The sequence below is a fragment of the Ranitomeya variabilis genome, chromosome 1 (genome assembly GCF_051348905.1).
Source record: "Ranitomeya variabilis isolate aRanVar5 chromosome 1, aRanVar5.hap1, whole genome shotgun sequence".
Classification (NCBI taxonomy): Eukaryota; Metazoa; Chordata; class Amphibia; order Anura; family Dendrobatidae; genus Ranitomeya; species Ranitomeya variabilis.
Window position 1 is genome coordinate 721,533,780 of NC_135232.1, and position 24,328 is coordinate 721,558,107.

Here is a 24,328-nt window from a genome sequence, read left to right on the forward strand (position 1 = left end):
GGTCTGCCAGCTGCTTCATTGTCACTTCTCCTCCTGGGTTTGCCGGCTGCCTCATTGTCGTGCCTCCTCCTGGGTCTGCCGGCTGCCTCATTGTCGCGTATCCTCCTGGGTCTACCGGCTGCCTCATTGTCGCATCTCCTCCTGGGTCTGTCTGCCGGCTGCCTCATTGTCACGGCTCCTCCTGGGTCTGCCGGCTGCCTCATTGTCACGCCTCCTCCTGGGTCTGCCGGCTGCCTCATTATCGCGCCTCCTCCTGTGTCTGTCTGCCGGTTGCTTCATTGTCGCGCCTCCTCCTGGATCTGCTGGCTGCCTCATTGTCGCACCTCCTCCTGGGTCTGCCGGATGCCTCATTGTCGCGCCTTCTCCTGGGTCTGGCGGCTGCCTCATTGTCGCATCTCCTCCTGGGTCTGCTGTCTACCTCATTGTCGCGTCTCCTCCAGGGTCTGCCGGCTGCCTCATTGTACATTGTCGCACCTCCTCCTAGGTCTGCCGGCTGCCTCATTGTCACACCTCCTCCTGGATCTACCAGCTGCCTCATTGTTGCACCTCCTCCTGGGTCTGGTGGCTGCCTCATTGTCGCATCTCCTCCTGGGTCTGCTGTCTACCTCATTGTCGCGCCTCCTCCTGGATCTGCCAGCTGCCCCATTGTTGCACCTCCTCCTGGGTCTGCCAGCTGCCTCATTGTCGCACCTCCTCCTGGGTCTGGTGGCTGCCTTATTGTTGCACCTCCTCCTGGGTCTGCCAGCTGCCTCATTGTCGCGCCTCCTCCTGGGTCTGCCGCCTGCCTCATTTTCGCGTCTCCTCCTGTGTCTGCCTGCTGCCTCATAGTCGTGCCTCCTCCTGGGTTTGCCGGCTGCCTCGATATCGCGCCTCCTCCTGTGTCTGCCGGCTGCCTCATTGTCGCGTCTCCTCCTGGGTCTGTCGGCTGCTTCATTGTCGCGCCTCCTCCTAGGTCTGCCGGCTGCCTCATTGTCACACCTCCTCCTGGGTCTGCCAGCAGCCTCATTGTTGCACCTCCTCCTGGGTCTGGCGGCTGCCTCATTGTTGCACCTCCTCCTGGGTCTACCGGCTGCCTCATTGTGGCTTCTCCTCCTGGTCTGCCGGCTGCCTCATTGTCGTGCCTCCTCCTGTGTCTGTCTGCCGGCTGCCTCATTGTCGCGCCTCCTCCTTGGTCTGCTGACTGCCTCATTGTTGCGTCTCCTCCTGGGTCTGCCAGCTGCCTCATTGTTGCACCTCCTCCTTCTGAGTCTGTCGGGTGCCTCATTGTCGCACCTCCTTCTAGGTCTGCCAGCTGCCTCATTGTCACACCTCCTCCTGCATCTGCCAGATGCCTCATTGTCGCACCTCCTCCTGGGTCTGGTGGCTGCCTCATTGTTGCACCTCCTCCTGGGTCTGCCAGCTGCCTCATTGTCGCGCCTCCTCCTGGGTCTGCCGCCTGCCTCATTTTCGCGTCTCCTCCAGTGTCTGCCTGCTGCCTCATAGTCGTGCCTCCTCCTGGGTTTGCCGGCTGCCTCGATATCGCGCCTCCTCCTGGGTCTGCCGGCTGCCTCATTGTCGCGTCTCCTCCTGGGTCTGTCGGCTGCCTCATTGTCGCGCCTCCTCCTAGGTCTGCCGGCTGCCTCATTGTCACACCTCCTCCTGGGTCTGCCAGCAGCCTCATTGTTGCACCTCCTCCTTGGTCTGGCGGCTGCCTCATTGTTGCACCTCCTCCTGGGTCTACCAGCTGCCTCATTGTGGCTTCTCCTCCTGGTCTGCCGGCTGCCTCATTGTTGCGCCTCCTCCTGTGTCTGTCTGCCGGCTGCCTCATTGTCGCGCCTCCTCCTTGGTCTGCTGACTGCCTCATTGTTGCGTCTCCTCCTGGGTCTGCCAGCTGCCTCATTGTTGCACCTCCTTCTGAGTCTGTCGGGTGCCTCATTGTCGCACCTCCTCCTAGGTCTGCCGGCTGCCTCATTGTCACACCTCCTCCTGCATCTGCCAGATGCCTCATTGTCGCACCTCCTCCTGGGTCTGGTGGCTGCCTCATTGTTGCACCTCCTCCTTGGTCTGCCAGCTGCCTCACTGTCGTGCCTCCTCCTGGGTCTGCTGGCTGCCTCATTGTCACACCTCCTCCTGGGTCTGCAAGCTACCTCATTGTCATGCCTCCTCCTGGGTATGGCGGCTGCCTCATTGCTGCACCTCCTGCTGGGTCTGCCAGCTGCCTCATTGTCGCGCCTCCTCCTGGGTCTGCCGGCTGCCTCATTTTCTCGTCTCCTCCTGTGCCTGACGGCTGCCTCATTGTGGTGCCTCCTCCTGGGTCTGCCGGCTGCCTCGATGTCGCGCATCCTCCTGGGTCTGCCGGCTGCCTCATTGTCGCGGCTTCTCCTGGGTCTGGCGGCTGCCTCATTGTCGCACCTCCTCCTGGATCTGCTGGCTACCTCACTGTCGCACCTCCTCCTGGGTCTGCAGGCTGCCTCATTGTCGCGTCTCCTCCTGGGTCTGCCAGCTGCCAAATTGTCGCGTCTCCTCCTGTGTCTGCCGGCTGCCTCATTGTCGCGTCTCCTCCTAGGTCTGTCGGCTGCCTCATTGTCACACCTCCTCCTGTGTCTGGCGGCTGCCTCATTGTCGCACCTCCTCCTGGGTCTGCCGGCTGCCTCATTGTCGCGTCTCCTCCTGGGTCTGCCAGCTGCCAAATTGTCGCGTCTCCTCCTAGGTCTGTCGGCTGCCTCATTGTCACACCTCCTCCTGTGTCTGGCGGCTGCCTCATTGTCGCACCTCCTCCTGGGTCTGCCGGCTGCCTCATTGTCGCGTCTCCTCCTGTGTCTGCCGGCTGCCTCATTGTCGCGTCTCCTCCTAGGTCTGTCGGCTGCCTCATTGTCACACCTCCTCCTGTGTCTGGCGGCTGCCTCATTGTCGCACCTCCTCCTGGGTCTGCCGGCTGCCTCATTGTCACACCTCCTCCTGGGTCTACCAGCTGCTTCATTGTTGCACCTCCTCCTGGGTCTGGTGGCTGCCTCATTGTTGCACCTCCTCCTTGGTCTGCCAGCTGCCTCATTGTCGCGCCTCGTCCTGGGTCTGCCGGCTGCCTCATTGTCGCATCTCCACCTGTGTCTGCCGGCTGCCTCATTGTCGTGCCTCCTCCTGGGTTTGCCGGCTGCCTCATTGTCGCGTCTCCTCCTGTGTCTGCTGGCTGCCTCATTGTCACACCTTCTCCTGGGTCTGCCGGCTGCCTCATTGTCACACCTTCTCCTGGGTCTGCCAGCTACCTCATTGTCGCGCCTCCTCCTGGGTATGGCGGCTGCCTCATTGTTGCACCTCCTCCTGGGTCTGCTGGCTGCCTCATTGTCGCGCCTCATCCTGTGTCTACCGGCTGCCTCATTGTCACACCTCCTCCTGAGTCTCCCGGCTGCCTCATTGTCAGGCCTCCTCCTGGGTCTGCCGGCTGCCTCATTGTCACACCTTCTCCTGGGTCTGGCGGCTGCCTCATTGTCGCACCTCCTCCTGGGTCTGCTGGCTACCTCATTGTCACACCTCCTCCTGGGTCTGCCGGCTGCCTCATTGTCGCGTCTCCTCCTGGGTCTGCCGGCTGCCAAATTGTCGCGTCTACTCCTCTGTCTGCCGGCTGCCTCATTGTCGTGTCTCCTCCTGGGTCTGTCGGCTGCCTCATTGTCACACCTCCTCCTGGGTCTGGCGGCTGCCTCATTGTTGCACCTCCTCCTGGTTCTGCCGGATGCCTCATTGTCGCTTCTCCTCCTGGCCTGCCGGCTGCCTCATTGTCGTGCCTCCTCCTGTGTCTGTCTGTCGGCTGCCTCATTGTCGCGCCTCCTCCTGGGTCTGCTGGCTGCCTCATTGTTGCGTCTCCTCCTGGGTCTGCCGGCTGCCTCATTGTCGTGTCTCCTCCTGGGTCTGTCGGTTGCCTCATTGTCGCACCTCCTCCTGGGTCTGCCAGCTGCCTCATTGTTGCACCTCCTCCTGAGTCTGTCGGCTGTCTCATTGTTGCGCCTCCTCCTAGGTCTGCCGGCTGCCTCATTGTCACACCTCCTCCTGGGTCTACCAGCTGCCTCATTGTTGCACCTCCTTCTGGGTCTGGCGGCTGCCTCGATGTCACACTTCCTCCTGGGTGTGCCGGCTGCCTCATTGTCGCACCTCCTCCTGGGTCTGGTGGCTGCCTCTTTGTTGCACCTCCTCCTTGTTCTGCCAGTTGCCTCATTGTCGCGCCTCGTCCTGGGTCTGCCGGCTGCCTCATTGTCGCGACTCGTCCTGGGTCTGCCGGCTGCCTCATTGTCACACCTCCTCTTGGGTCTGCCAGCTACCTCATTGTCGCGCCTCCTCCTGGATCTGCTGGCTGCCTCATTGTTGTACCTCCTCCTGGGTCTGCCGGCTGCCTCATTGTCGCGCCTCCTCCTGGGTCTGCCGGCTGCCTCATTTTCGCATCTCCTCCTGTGTCTGCCGGCTGCCTCATTGTTGTGCCTCCTCCTGGGTTTGCCGGCTACCTCATTGTCGCGTCTCCTCCTGTGTCTGCCGGCTGCCTCATTGTCACACCTCCTCCTGAGACTGCCGGCTGCCTCACTGTCGCATCTCTTCCTGGGTCTGCCGACAGCCTCGATGTCACGCCTCCTCCTGGGTTTGCCAGCTGCCTCATTGTCACACCTTCTCCTGGGTCTGCCGGCTGCCTCATTGTCACACCTCCTCCTGTGTCTGCCGGCTGCCTCATTGTCGCATCTCCTCCTGGGTCTGCCAGCAGCCTCGATGTCACTCCTCCTCCTGGGTCTGCCAGCTACCTCATTGTCACACCTTCTCCTGGGTCTGCCAGCTACCTCATTGTCGCGCCTCCTCCTGGGTATGGCGGCTGCCTCATTGTTGCGCCTCCTCCTGGGTCTGCCGGCTGCCTCATTGTCGCATTTCCTCCTGTGTCTACCGGCTGCCTCATTGTCACACCTCCTCCTGTATCTTCCGGCTGCCTCATTGTCGCATCTCCTCCTGGATCTGCCGGCAGCCTCGATGTCACTCCTCCTCCTGGGTCTGCCTGCTGCCTCATTGTCACACCTTCTCCTGGGTCTGCCAGCTACCTCATTGTCGCGCCTTCTCCTGGGTATGGCGGCTGCCTCATTGTTGCGCCTCCTCCTGGGTCTGCCGGCTGCCTCATTGTCGCATTTCCTCCTGTGTCTACCGGCTGCCTCATTGTCACACCTCCTCCTGTATCTTCCGGCTGCCTCATTGTCGCATCTCCTCCTGGATCTGCCGGCAGCCTCGATGTCACTCCTCCTCCTGGGTCTGCCGGCTGCCTCATTGTCGCACCTCCTCCTGGGTCTGCCGGCTGCCTCATTGTCGCGTCTCCTCCTGGGTCTGCCGGCTGCCAAATTGTCGCGTCTACTCCTGTGTCTGCCGGCTGCCTCATTGTCGTGTCTCCTCCTGGGTCTGCCGGCAGCCTCGATGTCACGCCTCCTCCTGGGTTTGCCAGCTGCCTCATTGTCACACCTTCTCCTGGGTCTGCTGGCTGCCTCATTGTCACACCTCCTCCTGTGTCTGCCGGCTGCCTCATTGTCGCATCTACTCTTGGGTCTGCCAGCAGCCTCGATGTCACTCCTCCTCCTGGGTCTGCCAGCTACCTCATTGTCACACCTTCTCCTGGGTCTGCCAGCTACCTCATTGTCGCGCCTCCTCCTGGGTATGGTGGCTGCCTCATTGTTGCACCTCCTCCTGGGTCTGCTGGCTGCCTCATTGTCGCGCCTCCTCCTGGGTCTGCCGGCTGCCTCATTGTCGCATTTCCTCCTGTGTCTACCGGCTGCCTCATTGTCACACCTCCTCCTGAGTCTGCCGGCTGCCTCATTGTCGCATCTCCTCCTGGGTCTGCCGGCAGCCTCGATGTCATGCCTCCTCCTAGGTCTGTCAGCTGCCTCATTGTCACACCTTCTCCTGGGTCTGCCGGCTGCCTCATTGCCACACCTCCTCCTGTATCTGCCGGCTGCCTAATTGTCGCATCTCCTCCTGGGTCTGCCAGCTGCCCCATTGTCACACCTTCTCCTGGGTCTGCCAGCTACCTTATTGTCGCGCCTCCTCCTGGGTATGTCGGCTGTTTCATTGTTGCACCTCCTCCTGGGTCTGCCGGCTGCCTCATTGTCGCGCCTCCTCCTGGGTCTGCCGGCTGCCTCATTGTCGTGTCTCCTCCTGGGTCTGCCGGCTGCCTCGATGTCGCGCCTCCTCCTGGGTCTGCCGGCTACCTCATTGTCGCGTCTCCTCCTATGTCTGCCGGCTGCCTCCATGTCACACCTCCTCCTGTGTCTGCCGGCTGCGTCATTGTCGCATCTCCTCCTGGGTCTGCTGGCAGCCTCGATGTCACCCCTCCTCCTGGGTCTGCCAGCTGCCTCATTGTCGCACCTCCTCCTGAGTCTGCCGGCTGCCTCATTGTTGTACCTCCTCCTGTGTCTGCCGCCTGCCTCATTGTCGTGCCTCCTCCCGTGTCTGCCGACTGCCTCATTGTCGCGTCTCCTCCTCTGTCTGCCAGTTGCCTCATTGTCACGCCTCCTCCTGGGTCTGCAGGCTGCCTCATTGTCGCACCTCCTCCTGAGCCTGCCGGCTGCCTCATTGTCGTGCCTCCTCCTGTGTCTGCCGGCTGCCTCATTGTCGTGCCTCCTCCTGTCTCTGCCGGCTGCCTCCATGTCGCGCCTCCTCCTGGGTCTGCCGGCTGCCTCATTGTCGCGTCTCCTCCTGGGTCTGCCGGCTGCCTCATTGTCGCTTCTCCTCCTGGGTCTGCCGGCTGCCTCCATGTCGCGCCTCCTCCTGGGTCTGCCGGCTGCCTCATTGTCGCGTCTCCTCCTGGGTCTGCCGGCTGCCTCATTGTCGCTTCTCCTCCTGGGTCTGCCGGTTGCCACATTGTCGCGTCTCCTCCTGGGTCTGCCGACTGCCTCATTATCGCCTCTCCTCTGCTGCATCATTTGTGTGTGGGGTTTTTTTTTGGGGGTAGGATCAACCAGAATAGTTATAACCTAATAATACAGATGGATCTGAGCACCTCTAAGTCTGCGATGTCTCATTCTTAAAGTAAATCCGGACACTGCAAAGAAGCAGAACCTCCTTCTCCAGTAATAATGTTGTGCGCAGCACGAGGGCGATGCCTCAGAGCTGTACCCGGCCTCCATCACTCCGCAGACCTTTATTCAAAGCCCTCGCTGCTTACTCTAATTGGAATGAACATAATTAATTTAAAGCTGCTTTAATTGGATGAGATAACATCTAATGACTCTGAAGATGGCATCTGATTCCTCTCCGTAAACCCATAAATGCAAAATCCAAAACATTTGTATCTATGGTATAAAAAGTAACACAATAATGCAAAACATGGGATAAAAGTTACAAAATATAATGCGAAAGAGCAAAAATAAATGTCACTATGGAAAAACAAGGATCAACTATATATTTTCCTAAAATAAACACGAATATAAAATATACAAGAGAACCTGATATGGGATAAAAATGAAATAAAATTCACAAAATAATATAAAAGTAATAAAATGTTAAATAAAGAATTTTATATATTATAATATAATTGTTTTTTTCCTAGGAAAAAAACAAAACCTAATTCGAAAAAAAAGATAGACCCCCCTGCCCCCAGTGGTAGCTGCCCAATTATTAACCTTGACATGTGCCTCATGCATAATTCATGTCGGGATGGGCTCATCGGATTATTATAGCGGGGGGAGGGGCACTGTGCAGAACATGTGTATACAGAGGGGGCTCAGCAGTACATGATAGGGGGAGTAGTGCTTTGTGGTCCTCAGAGACTGTCTCACACATGATGAGATACACAGCTCAGACATGATCACCCAATATAAGGATTAGATGCACAGTGCTGCAAACGTATTGCACATGACCGGATTAGATACATGCACCAGTTCCTGCAGTCGCCTACCTGCCACATAGTCCCCAAAGCCGACAGTTGTGAGTGTAACCACCACAAAGTAAATGGACTCCAGCTCCGTCCATCCCTCGATCTGTTTGAAGATGACGGCCGGGATGGTGACGAACACCAGACACCCGGCCACGATGAACAAGATGGTGGAGATGACGCGGATCTTGGTCTGGCTCACCTGCTTCTTCTGGAACAAAGACTCCTGGTTAGATACATTGTTACTGCACGTGTATAATGGAGGGCACCGGATACGGGGAAAGTCAAATACAGATACTAGGGGTTAGAGCTGAGTACGCTGCCATCGGACATGTACTAGATCTATGAACATAGGAGCCGAATAGTTCTCTACATTTGCTCCTTTGTTGCATTTTCCTGGTTTTATATTTAATTTTTTTTCTTTTAAGATAAAAAACATGTAAATGAGCTTGTATGCAAATGAGGCGCTAATGTACCCGGGAAGGGACGGGATGCCATCATGCTCGGCCTCAGAGGAGCCTCCTGGGAAAGTAAAGGACCCAGAGGCGACGAGCGCAGAATCCTGCTGATCTGATATGTCGGGGGCGTTATATTTTATTACTGTTTCCATGGTAACAGTCAGGGGTTTCCTCTGCCTAAAGAAGTGGTAATGCCCCTGACAATGAATCAGCAGCGCATCCTCCTCCATAACCGGAGCTGGGAAATGATACAAAGTATTAGGAGGAAGGAGGTTGATTCAGATTCTATCTACCCATTAAAGTAGGTGATTCCAGTGAAGTAGGGCTGGGACCCTGAGGCTCCAGGGGTCTCATAATGGCAAGTTTGGGACACGGACCCTTAATTTCAGTGCACTTGTGGAGATCTGGCAATGCCCTCACTGTAAGGGCTTGTTTCCACATGCGAGAAACACGTCCGTGTCTCGCATGTAGAAACCAAGCTCTGGTGTCTGCACTCCGGAGCAGAGCGTGCGGCCGCATAGGAACACATGGAGCCGCACAGCTCCGCTCCTGAGTGCCGGCGCCAGAGCTTGGTTTCTACATGCGAGACACAGACGTGTTTCTCGCATGTGGAAACAAGCCCTAACGGAGAGGTTGGTGACCGGTCTGCCCTCAGCAATGGAGGGAGAAGAGGGCATCTACTGTATTCTAGTCAGTTGCAGAGCTGCAATCACAAAGCTACTACTGCTCCCATTAGTGAGAAGACTTGATCATGTCGAGATTCTATAATGTGTTTACGATCATCCATCACACTGGAGCTCGCTGTCTATTACCGGCAACCACGGTGGGCGCTCTCTCTTATTCCTTCTCGTTCTCTCTGACTTGCTCTTGTTTGCTCTCCACCACTGTGGGACACTTCCTCTTCCTTCTCGTTCCCTGGCTCGCTCTTGTTTGCTCTCCACCACAGTGGGGCGCTCTTTCTTCCTTCTCGTTTTCTGGCTCGCTGTTGTTTGCTCTCCACCACAGTGGGTCGCTCTTTCTTCCTTCTCATTCTCTGGCTCGCTCTTGTTTGCTCTCCACCACAGTGGGTCGCTCTTTCTTCCTTCTCATTCTCTGGCTCGCTCTTGTTTGCTCTCCACCACAGTGGGGTGCTCTTTCTTCCTTCTCGTTTTCTGGCTCGCTCTTGTTTGCTCTCCACCACAGTGGGGCGCTCTTTCTTCCTTCTCATTCTCTGGCTCGCTCTTGTTTGCTCTCCACCACAGTGGGGCGCTCTTTCTTCCTTCTCATTCTCTGGCTCGCTCTTGTTTGCTCTCCACCACAGTGGGGCGCTCTTTCTTCCTTCTCGTTTTCTGGCTCACTCTTGTTTGCTCTCCACCCCAGTGGGTCGCTCTTTCTTCCTTCTCATTCTCTGGCTCGCTCTTGTTTGCTCTCCACCACAGTGGGGCGCTCTTTCTTCCTTCTCGTTTTCTGGCTCGCTCCTGTTTGCTCTCCACCACAGTGGGTCGCTCTTTCTTCCTTCTCATTCTCTGGCTCACTCTTGTTTGCTCTCCACCACAGTGGGGTGCTCTTTCTTCCTTCTCGTTTTCTGGCTCACTCTTGTTTGCTCTCCACCACAGTGGGGCGCTCTTTCTTCCTTCTTGTTCTCTGGCTCGCTCTTGTTTGCTCTCCACCACAGTGGGGTGCTCTTTCTTCCTTCTCGTTTTCTGGCTCGCTCTTGTTTGCTCTCCACCACAGTGGGGCGCTCTTTCTTCCTTCTCATTCTCCGGCTTGCGCTCCACCACAGTGGGGCACTCTTTCTTCCTTCTCATTCTCTGGCTTGCTCTCCACCATAGTGGGGCACTCTTTCTTCCTTCTCGTTCTCTGGCTCGCTCTTGTTTGCTCTCCACCACGGTGGGGCGCTCTTTCTTCCTTCTCGTTCTCTGGCTCCCTCTTGTTTGCTCTCTACCACAGTGGGGCACTCTTTCTTGCTTCTCGTTCTCTGGCTCGCTCTTGTTTGCTCTCCACCACGGTGGGGCGCTCTTTCTTTCTTCTCATTCTCTGGCTTGCTTTCCACCATAGCGGGGCGCTCTTTCTTCCTCTTCATTCTCTGGCTCGCTCTTGTTTGCTCTCCACCACAGTGGGGCGCGCTCTCTGTTATTTTTTCCCATTTTTTTTTCTCTCTCACTCTACTACCTCCCAGTTGATGGACACCAGCATCATTTTGAAAGCAGCTTTGGCTGTGACTGGAGTAGCAAACTATGAACTAAAGGAAAGGTCTCCTCCCTAATTTTACCTGGCAGCAGAGATGGACACCTCAATCGCTCTGCACTAATCACCTCCATTTCTCTGATCTGCCCAAAGTGACATCACACAAGACCTGATGTCACCATCTACAACAGAAATGTGCCGCCATTAGGGCTGATGAGCAGTAACGACTGGGGTATAAAGGCTGCTTTGTACACGTGATGCTGGGTGAATAATGGATTAGCCCAATGTGTGGGTATTATCCCTGGCCTGCCTTTATTCTCGCCATTCACCTCATGCAGTGTCAGACCACTGTATCGAGCACTTTATGTAATTACTTGTAACTTTGACTTTCTACTTTTTTCTTGGAGACCTGTCTATAAAGTCACTGTGTCTGGGGTTTACCCACCATGAGCCCAATTTACACGCTCTTCACTGCGCCGCGTCCTCTGAGACTTTCACAATGAGGCTCATTAAATATATATACAGCATTTTATAGCTATCTGCTCATTAGGGTAATGGGCTCAGCAAGAATTAGGGGGCTCCACAGCAGCACAGAGGCTGGTTCTGACTAATAAGGGGCTCTGGGGGCGTCGCCTCTGGGTGGGCAGCATGCACATCCTTTTTAATAGGGAGAGAACAACACCAGGCGTGGGTTAACCCACCCCAATTATCATCTAATACATTGTGCCTGGGCTTTCTAAAGATCCCTGAATAATCAACTTTCACCTACAAGATGCACAAAGTAACTGCTCTTCTGAAATACTTACCCTAAAGACTTTCTCCACCCTCGCAATGCTTTTTCCAAAAATTGTGCCCAGTTGGTCCCCAATTCCAGCCAACAAGAAGCCAAAGAGAGGGATTCCGAAAATTGCGTACAGGATGCAGAAAATCTTCCCTCCTTCTGTACTGGGGGCAATGTTCCCATAACCTGGAGACAGAAGGTGAATCGTCACATTTGAAACATTCGGGGGTCTGCAGATCGCACTATAGGGCACGAGAGGAAAACCAAAAATTTCTCAAGTCTGCAACATTGAGAGACAGTTGCTGCGGTTTGCGCTGCCTATATTTGCTCCATGACACTGTACTTTACACCCTGTGTACAATTATGTAGTAATATTGATTCTTTTTTTCTCTATATTCTGTAAATGCTTTTGGTCATGTATAACTAAAAAATCATAGAAGGCAATGAACTGTCCTGAAAAGCAGATCTTCTAAAAAGCAGAAAGTAATAGAGTGAAGGGTGGGGGTCTGGGAAATGTGAAGGGCAAGATGGAAGCCATCTGAGAATCTGGCAATTAAAACTCACCTATCGTGGTTATTACTGTCCCAGCAAAAAAGAAGGCGCTGCCAAGGTCCCAGTGGCTGCTGCTATTTGAGTAGTTCCCAATGGGATTAACTCCAGCATTATCTGCTTCAATGGCTTTCTAAAAAAAAAGAGAGAGGGAGAGAGAGAGAGGAGGGAAGGAATGTTAGTAATAAACCTACAAATTGTTGTACTGTAATATAACGAATACTGCCCCTATGTACAAGAATATAACTACTATAATACTATCCCTATGTACAAGAATATAACTACTATAATACTGCTCCTATGTGCAAGAATATAACTACTATAATACTATCCCTATGTACAAGAATATAACTACTATAATACTGGCCCCTATGTACAAGAATATAACTACTATAATACTGCCCCAATGTACAAGAATATAACTACTTTAATACTGCCCCTATGTACAAGAATATAACTAATATAATACTGCCCCAATGTACAAAAATATAACTACTTTAATACTGCCCCTATGTACAAGAATATAACTACTATAATACTGCCTCCTATGTACAAGAATATAACTACTATAATACTGCCCCCTATGTACAAGAATATAACTACTATAATACTGCCTCTATGTACAAGAATATAACTACTATAATACTGCCCCTATGTACAAGAATATAACTACTATAATACTGCCCCTATGTACAAGAATATATCTACTATAATACTGCTCCTATGTACAGGAATATAACTACTATAATACTGCCCCCTATGTACAAGAATATAACTACTATAATACTGCACCTATGTACAGGGAAGATTTTATCGTTTATAGTTGTAGACTCCAGACAATTACTCTTTTCAGAATCTGGGAATGGGGAAGGAAATAGATTGCATTAATGGTAATGTTTAGAGTTAGATCTATCACTTCAGGGAAAAGGAGTTGGGGAAGCAGCTTCTTCTTTCATATGAGCTGCTCAGCATAATGTCAATGTCATGGGTTTACCGTGACAGAGTAGCTAGAAGACCGCAGCGTCTGATTTCTCCTACTCCTGTACTGATTAGATACAGTTCACCTTCTTATTAAATGGTGTAAATTTGTTTTAGCAATGCAGGGGTTAATCTGCTCAGTTGAGAGCTCATGGAAGCTTTCCTGCATTAAGGCTCTCAGCTGTGCACTGTTAGCCACTCCCATCTCCTATATTCTCTGGGTCCTGGCTAGCACTCATTGTCAGAGTAGCTTATGCTGCATGGCTGGAGGTTGTTGTTGGTTGTTATTGGAGAAGGCTTTTGGTGGATTTATCTGTGACTGTTGCTACATTTAGTGAGTGTGATTCCCTTTATTTTCCTACTTGGTTTTTACCCCATCCTCCACTCCCCTGTACATTCCTCTGTTATATGTGTGGGTATATTTGTATGTTTAGTATTTTCCATTTCCACTGTTCGTATTACCTTGTTAGTATGGTTAATGTATTACGGTACACTACTACTCCTTTCTTCCCTGGGTGGGGGAGGGGTACAGACTGAGGGTGGATTCAGGAGTTAAGGCAAGGTACGTTGCCCGGCATCTTTACCATCAGAAGTAAGCCAGGGAACAGGGCAAGCTAGGGTGCCCTCTGGTGTTAGGGACAGAGAAGGAGCCTCTGGTCCTGGGACACCCAACTACAGTCATGACAGTCAGAGTGTGAGATGGTGTTGGTCGGGTTATCTGCTGACACTCTTACATGGAGATCCAGTGCCTGCTTGCCCAGTGAGTTTTCTCTGCTGCCTCCTCACGCTTTTGTTCTAACACACGATTTGTTCATACATTCGTCACTAGCCACTTTTCACCCTCTGTCTGTCTCATCTTTGTCATTGTCTTGTTCAACACAGGATTTTTTTTTTTTTTGCGTTTTTTGTTTTTCAATTCAACTAAACCTCTAACGAGTCATTGAAATCTCCTTCCACATCGAGGAGCCTGACATGTGCCAAGTGTGATTACATCCCTGTCCATTAGACACACATCTGCCCTTTTGTGCCAGTCATTGGTGTCTGGCTGCCTGGCAGAGATGAGGCAGTGTGTATGGCAGAGAGGAGGCAGTGTGTATGCATGTACAAGTTTAGACACCCCTGGTCAAAATTACTGTTACTGTGAATGGTTAGGAAGGTTGAAGCTGAAATGATCTCTAAAAGTGCTGAAGTTGAAATGTGTTATCTTTGTATTTTAGGCAAGAAAAAAATTAAATATTATAATAAATCATATAATTTTTATTATATATGATATAATTTTTTTTTATTTTTTTACCTAAACCCAATTGAGCATCTCTGGAGAAACCTGAAAATGGCTGTCCACCAACGTTCACCATCCAACCTGATGGAACTGGAGAGGATCTGCAAGTTAGAATAACAGAGGATCCCCAAATCCAGGTGTGAAAAACTTGTTGCATCATTCCCAAGACGACTCATGGCTGTACTAGCTCAAAAGGGTGCTTCTACTCAATAGTGAGCAAAGGGTCTGAATCAGTAGCGTAGCTACCGGGAAGGCAGAGGGGGCGGTCGCCCAGGGCCCCGCACTCTGAGGGGGCCCACCCGGAGCTACGCTACTGTAACTGTATCGATCTCCCTGCTCTGCCTCCCGGCCGCTATGGGCCCCTGAGCAGACGGGGGGTGGTGCCAGCAGTGGGCCCCCGCCTGTCATCGCAGGGTCAGCTGTATCGGCATCTAGCCGATGTAGCTGACCGCACTGATGAGGGAAGGAGTGCTACGCTCCTTCTCCCATCATCCCCCTGTCAGCGTCTGACATCACCGACACTTACAGGGGGCGTGATGATGTCACTGCCCGGCGCCCGCGGTTGGGAGGTGAGCGGGAACAGGGAGCAGCACAGGAACCAGGAAGAAGAGAGATGAGTATTTATTTATTGTTTTTCTTTATGGGGGCGGCCTTATATTACAGGGTCTGCCTGTGTGGGTGTGTGTGCTGCCTTAAACTACAAAGCCTGCCTGTGTGTGTGGGGGTGTTGCCTTATATTACAGAGTCTGCCTGTGGGGGGGTTCTGCCTTACACTGCAGAGTCTGCCAGTGGGGGGTGCTGCCATAAACTGCAAAGTCTGCCTATGGGGGGGGTGCTGCCTTATACTACAGAGTCTGCCTGTGGGGGGGAGTGCTGCCTTATACTACAGAGTCTGCCTGTGTGTGTGGGGGGGTGCTGCCTTAAACTGCAGAGTCTGCCTGTGTGGGGAGGGGGTGCTGCCTTATTTTACAGAGTCTGCCTGTGTTGGGGGTGCTGCTTTCTACTATAGAGTCTGCCTGTGGGGGGTGCTGCCTTATACTACAGTGTCTGCCTGTGGGGGGTTGCTGCCTTATACTACAGAATCTGCCTGTGGGGGGTGCTGCCTTATACTGCAGAGCCTGCCTGTGGGGGTGTGTGCTGCCTTATACTGCAGAGTCTATCTGTGGGGGGGCTGCCTTATACTACAGAGTCTGTCTGTGGGGGGGTGCTACCTTATACTACAGGGTCTGCCTATGGGGTGCTGCCTTATACTACAGGGTCTGCCTATGGGGTGCTGTCTTATACTACAGGGTCTGCCTATGGGGTGCTGCCTTATACTACAGGGTCTGCCTATGGGGTGCTGTCATACTACAGGGTCTGCCTATGGAGGGCTAACTTATACTGCAGAGTCTGCCTATGGGGTGTTGCCTTCTATTACAAAGTCTGCCTATGGGGTGGTGCCTTATACTACAGAGTCTGCCTATGGGGTGCTGTGTTATACTACAGGGTCTGCCTATGGGATGCTGCCTTATACTACAGAGTCTGCCTATGGGGTGCTGCCTTATACTAGAGGATCTGCATATGGGGTGCTGCCTTATACTACAGGGTCTGCCTATGGGAGCTGCCTTATGCTATAGAGTCTGCCTATGGGGGTGCATTATACAATATATCCCCTTGAGAAAGCAACAAACAAGCGAAACATACATTGGGGCTCTGTTGGATTTCTATTGTGCCATCCACCCCATTTTGGTGTCAGCTGCTGGTAAGTGCCATTTTACAGCTATTGGCTTTGATGATTATATGGTTACATTGGGTTAGCACTTCATTTTGTAGTGCTACTCACTTTGTTTGGTGCTGGCTGCAGGGAAGTGCTACTGTATAAGGATTTATTTAATGAGACCACATTATTGCACTATATTAGCACTTTTATTATGGTATGCCTTCCTGATTTATGTGACGTGTGTGTGTGGGGTGCTGCTTTATACTATAGAGTCTGCCTGTGGGGGGTGCTGCCTTATACTACAGTGTCTGCCTGTGGGGGGTGCTGCCTTATACTACAGAATCTGCTTGTGGGGGGTGCTGCCTTATACTGCAGAGCCTGCCTGTGAGGGGTGTGCTGCCTTATACTACAGTCTACCTGTGGGGGGCTGCCTTATATTACAGAGTCTGCCTGTGGGGGTGCTACCTTATACTACAGGGTCTGCCTATGGGGTGCTGTCTTATACTACAGGGTCTGCCTATGGGGTGCTGTCTTATACTACAGGGTCTACCTATGGGGTGCTGTCTTAAACTCCAGGGTCTGCCTATGGGGTGCTGTCTTATACTACAGGGTCTGCTTATGGGAGCTGCCTTATACTAGAGGGTCTGCCTATGGGGTGCTGTCTTATACTACAGGGTCTGTCTATGGGGTGCTGCCTTATACTACAGGGTCTGCCTATGGGGTGCTGTCTTATACTACAGAGTCTGCCTATGGGGTGCTGTCTTATACTACAGGGTCTGACTATGGGGTGCTGTCTTATACTGCAAGGTCTGCCTATGGAGGGCTAACTTATACTGCAGAGTCTGCCTATGGGGTGCTGCCTTATATTGCAGAGTCTGCCTATAGGGTGGTGTCTTATACTACAGAGTCTGCCTATGGGGTGCTGTCTTATACTACAGGGTCTGCCTATGGGATGCTGCCTTATACTACAGAGTCTGCCTTTGGGGTGCTGCCTTATACTAGAGGATCTGCCTATGGGGTGCTGCCTTATACTACAGGGTCTGCCTATGGGAGCTGCCTTATGCTATAGAGTCTGCCTATGGGGGTGCATTATACAATATATCTCCTTGAGAAAGCAACAAACAAACAAGCGAAACGTACGTTGGGGCTCTGTTGGATTCCTATTGTGCCATCCATCCCATTTTGGTGTTAGCTGCTGGTAAGCGCCATTTTACAGCTATTTCCTTTGAGAAAGGCTCATATGGAGCCGAAACGTCGCCCAGACATGTGGGTTGATTAAACCTTCCACATTTTTCAGTGAAGGAATGGAGTGCTGCCTCTTTTTTTGAATTTCTATTTGCTTTGATGATTATATGGTTACATTGGGTTAGCACTTCATTTTGTAGTGCTACTCACTTCGTTTGGTGCTGGCTGCAGGGAAGTGCTACTGTATAAGGATTTATTTAATGAGACCACATTATTGAACTATATTAGCACTTTCATTATGGTATGCCTTCCTGATTTATGTGACACTGGCAGCTACGTGGGGTATATGGCACTCATGATCTTTCATGTCATCCTGTTGTAATTTTTACTGTGTGTTACACTTTATTATATTCTCACAATAAAATACTCTTTTAACCTAAGTACTCCTTTTTCCTCCTAATCTCTCTAGATAGTATATGGAGTTGGTTTCCCATGCTGTCCTCTTTTTTGAGGCTTTGTTTTGCATAATTTTATGCAAGGTATTTAGACAATGTGGGTATCTGGTATTTGTGTCACAATATAGAGTAGGCCTATGGGGAGTGCATTATACTATATGGAGGCTATCTAGGGGGCCATCATACAGTGTGGAGATTATAGTGAGGGGGTCATCTTACAGTGTTGGAGCCATCTTACAGTTTGGGGGCTACTAAGGGGCCACTATACTGTGTGGGTGGTACTATACAGTAAGGGGGCATTATACTGTGTATAAAAGAGCATCATACCGTGTATAGGGGAGCTGTAAGGGGGATACTCTGGACATTATTCAATGTTAAGTGGGCACTTATTGTTATAGGGGAACTCAGGTTACTGTGACTGTCAAAGGGGCAAACACAGGACAATATTACTCTTTAGAGGACAAAATGTGGGCACTGTTTTCTAGGGCACTTGCACCCGGCATTACTGTATTCTAGAGGGTTGCTTTAGAATTTAGAAGGCACAGAGAACCACACAGCAGGTGCAGTAATAGGGACACATATGGCAGCAGCAGCTCAGTATCTGGGTATCAGGTGCAGTAATAGGGACACATACGGAAGCAGCGGCTCAGTATCGGGGTATCAGGTGCAGTAATAGGGACACATACGGCAGCAGCGGCTCAGTATTGGGTATCAGGTGCAGTAATAATTACACATACAACAGCAGTGGCTCAGTATTGGGGTATCAGGTGCAGTATAAGGGACACATACGGCAGCAGTGGCTCAGTATTGGGTATCAGGTGCAGTAATAAGGACACATATGGCAGCAGCGACTCAGTGTTGGGGTTTCAGGGGCAGTAATAGGGACACATACGGCAGCAGCGGCTCAGTCTTTGGGTATCAGGTGCAGTAATAAGGACACATACGGTAGCAGCGGCTGCAGTAATAAGGACACATATGGTAGCAGCGGCTCAGTATTAGGGAATTAGGTGCAGTAATAGGGACACATACAGCAGCAGCGGCTCAGTATTTGGGGATCAGGTGCAGTAATAAGGACACATACGGCAGCAGCGGCTCACTATTGGGGTATCAGGTGCAGTAATAGGGATACATACGGCAGCAGCGGCTCAGTATTGGGGTATCAGCAGGAGGAGGAGTTTGTGCAGGTTGGGAATTGATGGTGATGGCTGGAATGTGAGATTTGAAATGTGTCTGTGTTGTATTCTCTGCAGACAAGTCGTGGCTGGAAGAAATTGTCATGTCGGTCTGGGCCAGATGGAAAAGATGTGAAAAGTGACGACTCCATCAGAAAGAACGTCAACGGTAAGTCACCATCTGTAACTGTGCTGTGATCTCTTATATGTTCTGTAGGGCTGGTATCTACCACTGACCATATGGAGGTAATATCAATATTGGTCTTTATATAGAGATTATCTTCAGTAACAGCGCGGTCATCTGCTGAGGTTCTCCTCCACTATTAGGGTGCGTCACCCAGTTGTAATCAAGGTTACCTGGTTAGGGGCCGACTCAGAAGTTTCGCCCCCCTGAACCAAAACCCTAGCTACGCCTCTGGTCTGAATACTTATGAGCATGTGATATTTCAGTTTTTTTTTTTAATAAATATGCAAAAATTACTACATTTCTGTTTTTTTTTAGTCAAGATAGGGTGCAGAGTATACATTATTTAACGAGGAAAAAAATTACCGTAACTTTTTTGAATTTACCAAATGGCTGCAATAAAATAAAGAGTGAAAATCGGACTGCCGGAGCGGTTGGAGGGTCAGCAACCCGAACAATTTCTGGAAGACTGGCTTAAGACCTCCCTGGGGGATATATTCTCTGCAACATTCGCAGTGGAGAGGGCCCATAGGGTCCCAACAAGACCTCTTCCCCCTGGAACCCCGCCTCGACCTTTCCTGGCACGTCTGCTCAACTGTAGGGACAGAGATGCTGTTCTTCGTTTGGGGCGGCAAAAGGGCCCTATTAAATTCAACAATGCTACCATATCGATTTTCCAGGATTTCTCCATGGAACTCCAAAAGCAGCGGGCACGGTTCATGGACATTAAGGCCATGTGCACACGTTCAGTATTTTTCGCGTTTTTTTCGCGTTTTTTCGCTATAAAAACGTGATAAAAATGCAAAAAAAACGCTAACATATGCCTCCCATTATTTTCAGTGTATTCCGCATTTTTTGTGCAAATGTAGCCTTTTTTTCCGCGAAAAAATCGCATCGCGGAAAAAAAAGCAACATGTTCATTAAAATGCGGAATTGCAGGGGATTCCGCACACCTAGGAGTGCATTGATCTGCTTACTTCCCGCACGGGGCTGTGCACACCATGCGGGAAGTAAGCAGATTATGTGCGGTTGGTACCCAGGGTGGAGGAGAGGAGACTCTCCTCCACGGACTGGGCACCATATAATTGGTCAAAAAAAAAGAATTAAAATAAAAAATAGTCATATACTCACCTTCGATGTCTTCCCGCCTCTCAGCTGCATGCTGCCGCTTCGGTTTCTATAGCTGGTGTGCGGTGAAGGACCTGCGATGACGTCACGGTGTTGTGATTGGTCGAGACCGGTCATGTGACCGCTCACGTGACCGCGACGTCATGGAAGGTCCTGAACCACACCGGCATTTATAGGAACGGACGCCTGCAGGTGAGTATAACAATTTTTTTTATTTTTTTTATTATTTTTAAACATTCTATTTTTTACTATAGATGCTGCATAGGCAGCATCTATAGTAAAAAGATGGTCACACTTGTCAAACGCTATGTTTGACAAGTGTGACCAACCTGTCAGTCAGTTTTCCAAGTGATGCTACAGATCGCTTGGAAAACTTTAGCATTCTGCAAGCTAATTACGCTTGCAGAATGCTAAAAAACGTGAAAAAAACGGAAAAAAAACGCAAAAAAAAAAATGCGGATTTCTTGCAGAAAATTTCCGGTTTTCTTCAGGAAATTTCTGCAAGAAATCCGGGCGTGTGCACATACCCTAAGGGTACCGTCACACAGTGCCATTTTCATCGCTACGACGGCACGATCCGTGACGTCGCAGCGTCGTATGATTATCGCTCCAGCGTCGTAGACTGCGGTCACACTTTGCAATCACGGCGCTGGAGCGATGCCGAAGTCCCCGGGTAACCAGGGTAAACATTGGGTTACTAAGCGCAGGGCCTCGCTTAGTAACCCGATGTTTACCCTGGTTACCAGCGTAAACGTAAAAAAAACAAACAGTACATACTCACATTCCGGTGTCTGTCCCCCGGCGTTCTGCTTCTCTGCACTGTGTAAGCACCAGAGCCGGAAAGCAGAGCGGTGACGTCACCGCTGTGCTTTCTTTCCGGCCGGCAGGCGCTCACAGTGCAGAGAAGCTGAGACGCCGGAGGACAGACACCGGAATGTAAGTATGTACTGTTTGGTTTTTTTACGTTTACGCTGGTAACCAGGGTAAACATCGGGTTACTAAGCGCGGCCCTGCGCTTAGTTACCCGATGTTTACCCTGGTTACAAGCGAACACATCGCTGGATCGGTGTCACACACAACGATCCAGCGATGTCAGCGGGTGATCAAGCGACGAAAGAAAGTTCCAAACGATCTGCTACGACGTACGATTCTCAGCGTGATGTCTGATCGCAGTAGCGTGTCAGACACAACGATATCGTAACGATATCGCTAGAACGTCACGAATCGTGCCGTCGTAGCGATGAAAATGGCACTGTGTGACGGTACCCTTAGAAACAACTTAGAGATAAGAATATTATCTACTCCATGCTCTATCCAGCCCGGCTCCGCATTGTCCATGATGGTTCCTCTTTATTCTTTACAGACCCGGCGGAGGTAGCCGAATGGTTGCGGTCTCGCATGGTTTCTAATGTGAAAGACTCCTAATTTGTGCCTTTTTGTCTAATGGCAATATAAATGGAGCTCCTTATGTAGGTGCTGAGGTTATCAACAATACCGGACTCTGGATTCAGTGAGGGTATCCCCTTCTATATTTGACTACAGGAGTATAGGACCTTACTCCTCCATTGTTCAAGTTTTGTTTAGTTTCTCTACCAGTTTTGATTGTTTGATGTACATAGTCGCCGCCAATACTATCTTTGCACTCTGTGTGATGTTTCTGAGCCTAACCCGAATTGTGCTGCACATTATTCTTTCTTTCACATATAAACATGGGGTCTGAGATTATATGTTTGACCTGGAATATACGGGGTATTAAGACTCCCCGGAAGAAATTCAAGGTATTTTCGCAGATTAGGCGTTACCGCCCTCATGTTGTGGCACTGGTGGAGACGCATTTAACTAGAGATACGGCTCGATGTACACAAAAACTGTGGGTACAGTGGTCTCTCCATGCGTTTCATACCAGCTACTCAAGAGGGGTCTCCTTGCTAATACACAGGGACGTTAGATGGGAGGCCAGGGAGGGACGGCGAGATCCTGAGGGTCGCTTTGTCTTTGTGCATGCATTCATCAATTCGCGTGAACATGTGATATTATGTGTCTATAACCCCTCCCCCCCCCCCGCTAACATGTCGGTTCCCTGTATGGCAATGGGTTTTTCCCTATATTATCCTGATGCTAATGTTATCTGTATGGGTGATTTTAATTTAGTTATGGATAATTCCCTAGATAGATTGAGACTGGATGACACAATATCTGGGGAACCCCCGCCTCAGCCCCCTTCCCAATTGGCGCTGTTTATGGGTGGTAGCGGATGGCTGGACCTATGGAGAATGAGTCACCCTGAGGCTAGGGGATATACTTGCCACTCGTCTACTAGGCGATCTCTATCCCGTATAGACTATATATTTGGGTCTAGTGGCTTGGCGTTGGGGGTGGATAGCGTTGAACATGGCAATAGGGGGATTTCAGATCACAGTCCGGTTATTCTTAAACTTAAATATGGTCAATCCAATAATAATATATCCTGGAAATTGAACCCTTTCTGGTTGAAATTAATAGATTCCAGTGACAGGACGGTCGACCAGTTAAACTTTCATTTCAGCTCATCCGGAACCCCAAAATCTTGGCCTGTTCTGGGATACCCTAAAGGCATATTTAAGAGGATGCTTGTCCTCCACAATCTCTTATATCAAAAGGATAACGGCGAGGGAGGATGACGAGATAGAGCAGCAATTTAAAAACTCGGAAGCCGCATATATAGCTAATCAAACTAGCAGTAACAGGGTTGAATGGCTTACTTCCCAGAGGTTGTATACTCAGCACGCAGACGTTAAGTCGAAACGCAAATTATTTTTTACCCGTCAATCCTACTTTGAACTGGGGAATGAGGCCAGCACGCTTCTGGCTTTCTTAGTACGCCAACATAATGCCTCTAACACAATACTGCAGATTCGTGCACCGGATGGCTCATTGGTATCTTCCACTGATGGGATACTTCGGTGTTTTCATGATTACTATAAATCATTATATGAATCTAGTAGTGGTCTTGATGTTTCTGAATATTTAGATTACTTATCGGATATAGTGTTTCCCTCATTAACCCCAACCCAGCGGGCCTTTATGGATGCCGAGTTTACTTTGGAGGAAGTAGAACATGCTATAGCGGATATGGCTACTGGGAAGGCCCCGGGACCTGATGGGTTTCCTATTGAGCTGTATAGGAAATATCGAGATAAGCTGGCATCACTTTTATTGAAGGTACTTAAAGGAATATGGGAGGGAGGGTCCATACCTGAAACATTCTATGATGCAAACATTATTGTGCTTAGGAAAGAGGGGAAGGACCCTTTGGACTGTGGATCATATCGTCCCATATCTCTAGTAAACGTAGATTGTAAAATTTTTACTAAAATTCTGGCTACTAGGCTGAATACGATTATACTGGACCTTATACATCCAGACCAAATGGGTTTAATGCCTGGAAAAAGTACTTCCATCAATATCAGGCGGGTTCAGTCAGTCATTCAATGCAGTTCTCTAGAACCAGATAATAATTGGGCACTGGCATCGCTGGACGCGGCTAAGGCTTTTGATTCTCTTGAGTGGCCCTTTCTCTCTGCATGTTTGCGGAAATACGGTTTTGGGGGAAAATTTCTGAGAGGGATAGATATATTATATACGAAACCCAGGGCACGTATGGTTGTGAATAATTCTATTTCTGAGCCTTTTTCCTTGCACAGGGGAACTCGTCAGGGATGTCCTCTATCCCCGGCTCTATTTGCCTTAGCGATAGAGGCTTTGGCAATACGTATACGATCTTCCATTAATATTAAGGGTATACATATCGCGGATCGAGTGGACATTATTGGTCTTTACGCTGATGATATGGTGATATTCATGGATAAAACAGAGGAAACGCTGCCGCAAGTAATAACGACTATAGATAAATTTAGTAAATTCTCCGGTCTTTATATAAACTGGGATAAATCTGCTCTGATGCCTCTCTCTCATACCCCAATGTCATGTCTTGAAACTCTCTCGCCGCTGCCCATTGTCTCTAACTTTAAATATCTAGGTATCCACATGTCTCAGTATAGTCAGTTGGATTTGCAACTTAATATTTACCCATTATTGGATCTGGTCAAATCTAAATTTGCAACCTGGGACAAACTCCCACTCTCTGTTGCCGGTCGTATTAATCTAATCAAAATGATATTACGCCCCAAGTTAAGCTATTGCTTTCAACATAGTGCTGTGCCAATACCTAAATCCCTCTTTGCAACTTTGAACTCCTTAACTACGTCCTTTATATGGGGGAAGGCTAGGCCTAAACTTAAGCTATCTACTCTGCAGAGACCGAAGCAGGGGGGTGGGGCGGCTCTGCCGGAATTTTACCTATATTATCTCGCCGGGCAAGCAAAGGCGATAAATAAATGGATGCCTGTTGTGACCCCAATGGCAGAGGGTCTCAGGAATAATGCTAAGTCAGT

General features: G+C 50.4%; 1 protein-coding gene across 3 annotated transcripts in view; it reads right to left on the reverse strand.

The window, feature by feature from the left end:
• KCNK10 (potassium two pore domain channel subfamily K member 10) overlaps nucleotides 1-24,328 on the reverse strand; it is a 96,112-nt gene that overhangs the window by 15,716 nt on the left and 56,068 nt on the right. For 2 of the 3 annotated variants that reach the window (XM_077267575.1, XM_077267573.1), the window contains exons 3-5: nucleotides 11,831-11,948; nucleotides 11,292-11,452; nucleotides 7,886-8,072 (exon numbers count right to left, since the gene is read on the reverse strand). In XM_077267575.1, the coding sequence (XP_077123690.1) occupies nucleotides 7,886-8,072; nucleotides 11,292-11,452; nucleotides 11,831-11,948 (466 nt within the window). The remainder of the gene's footprint in view (nucleotides 1-7,885; nucleotides 8,073-11,291; nucleotides 11,453-11,830; nucleotides 11,949-24,328) is intronic. The other variant, XM_077267574.1, reaches the window with a different exon arrangement.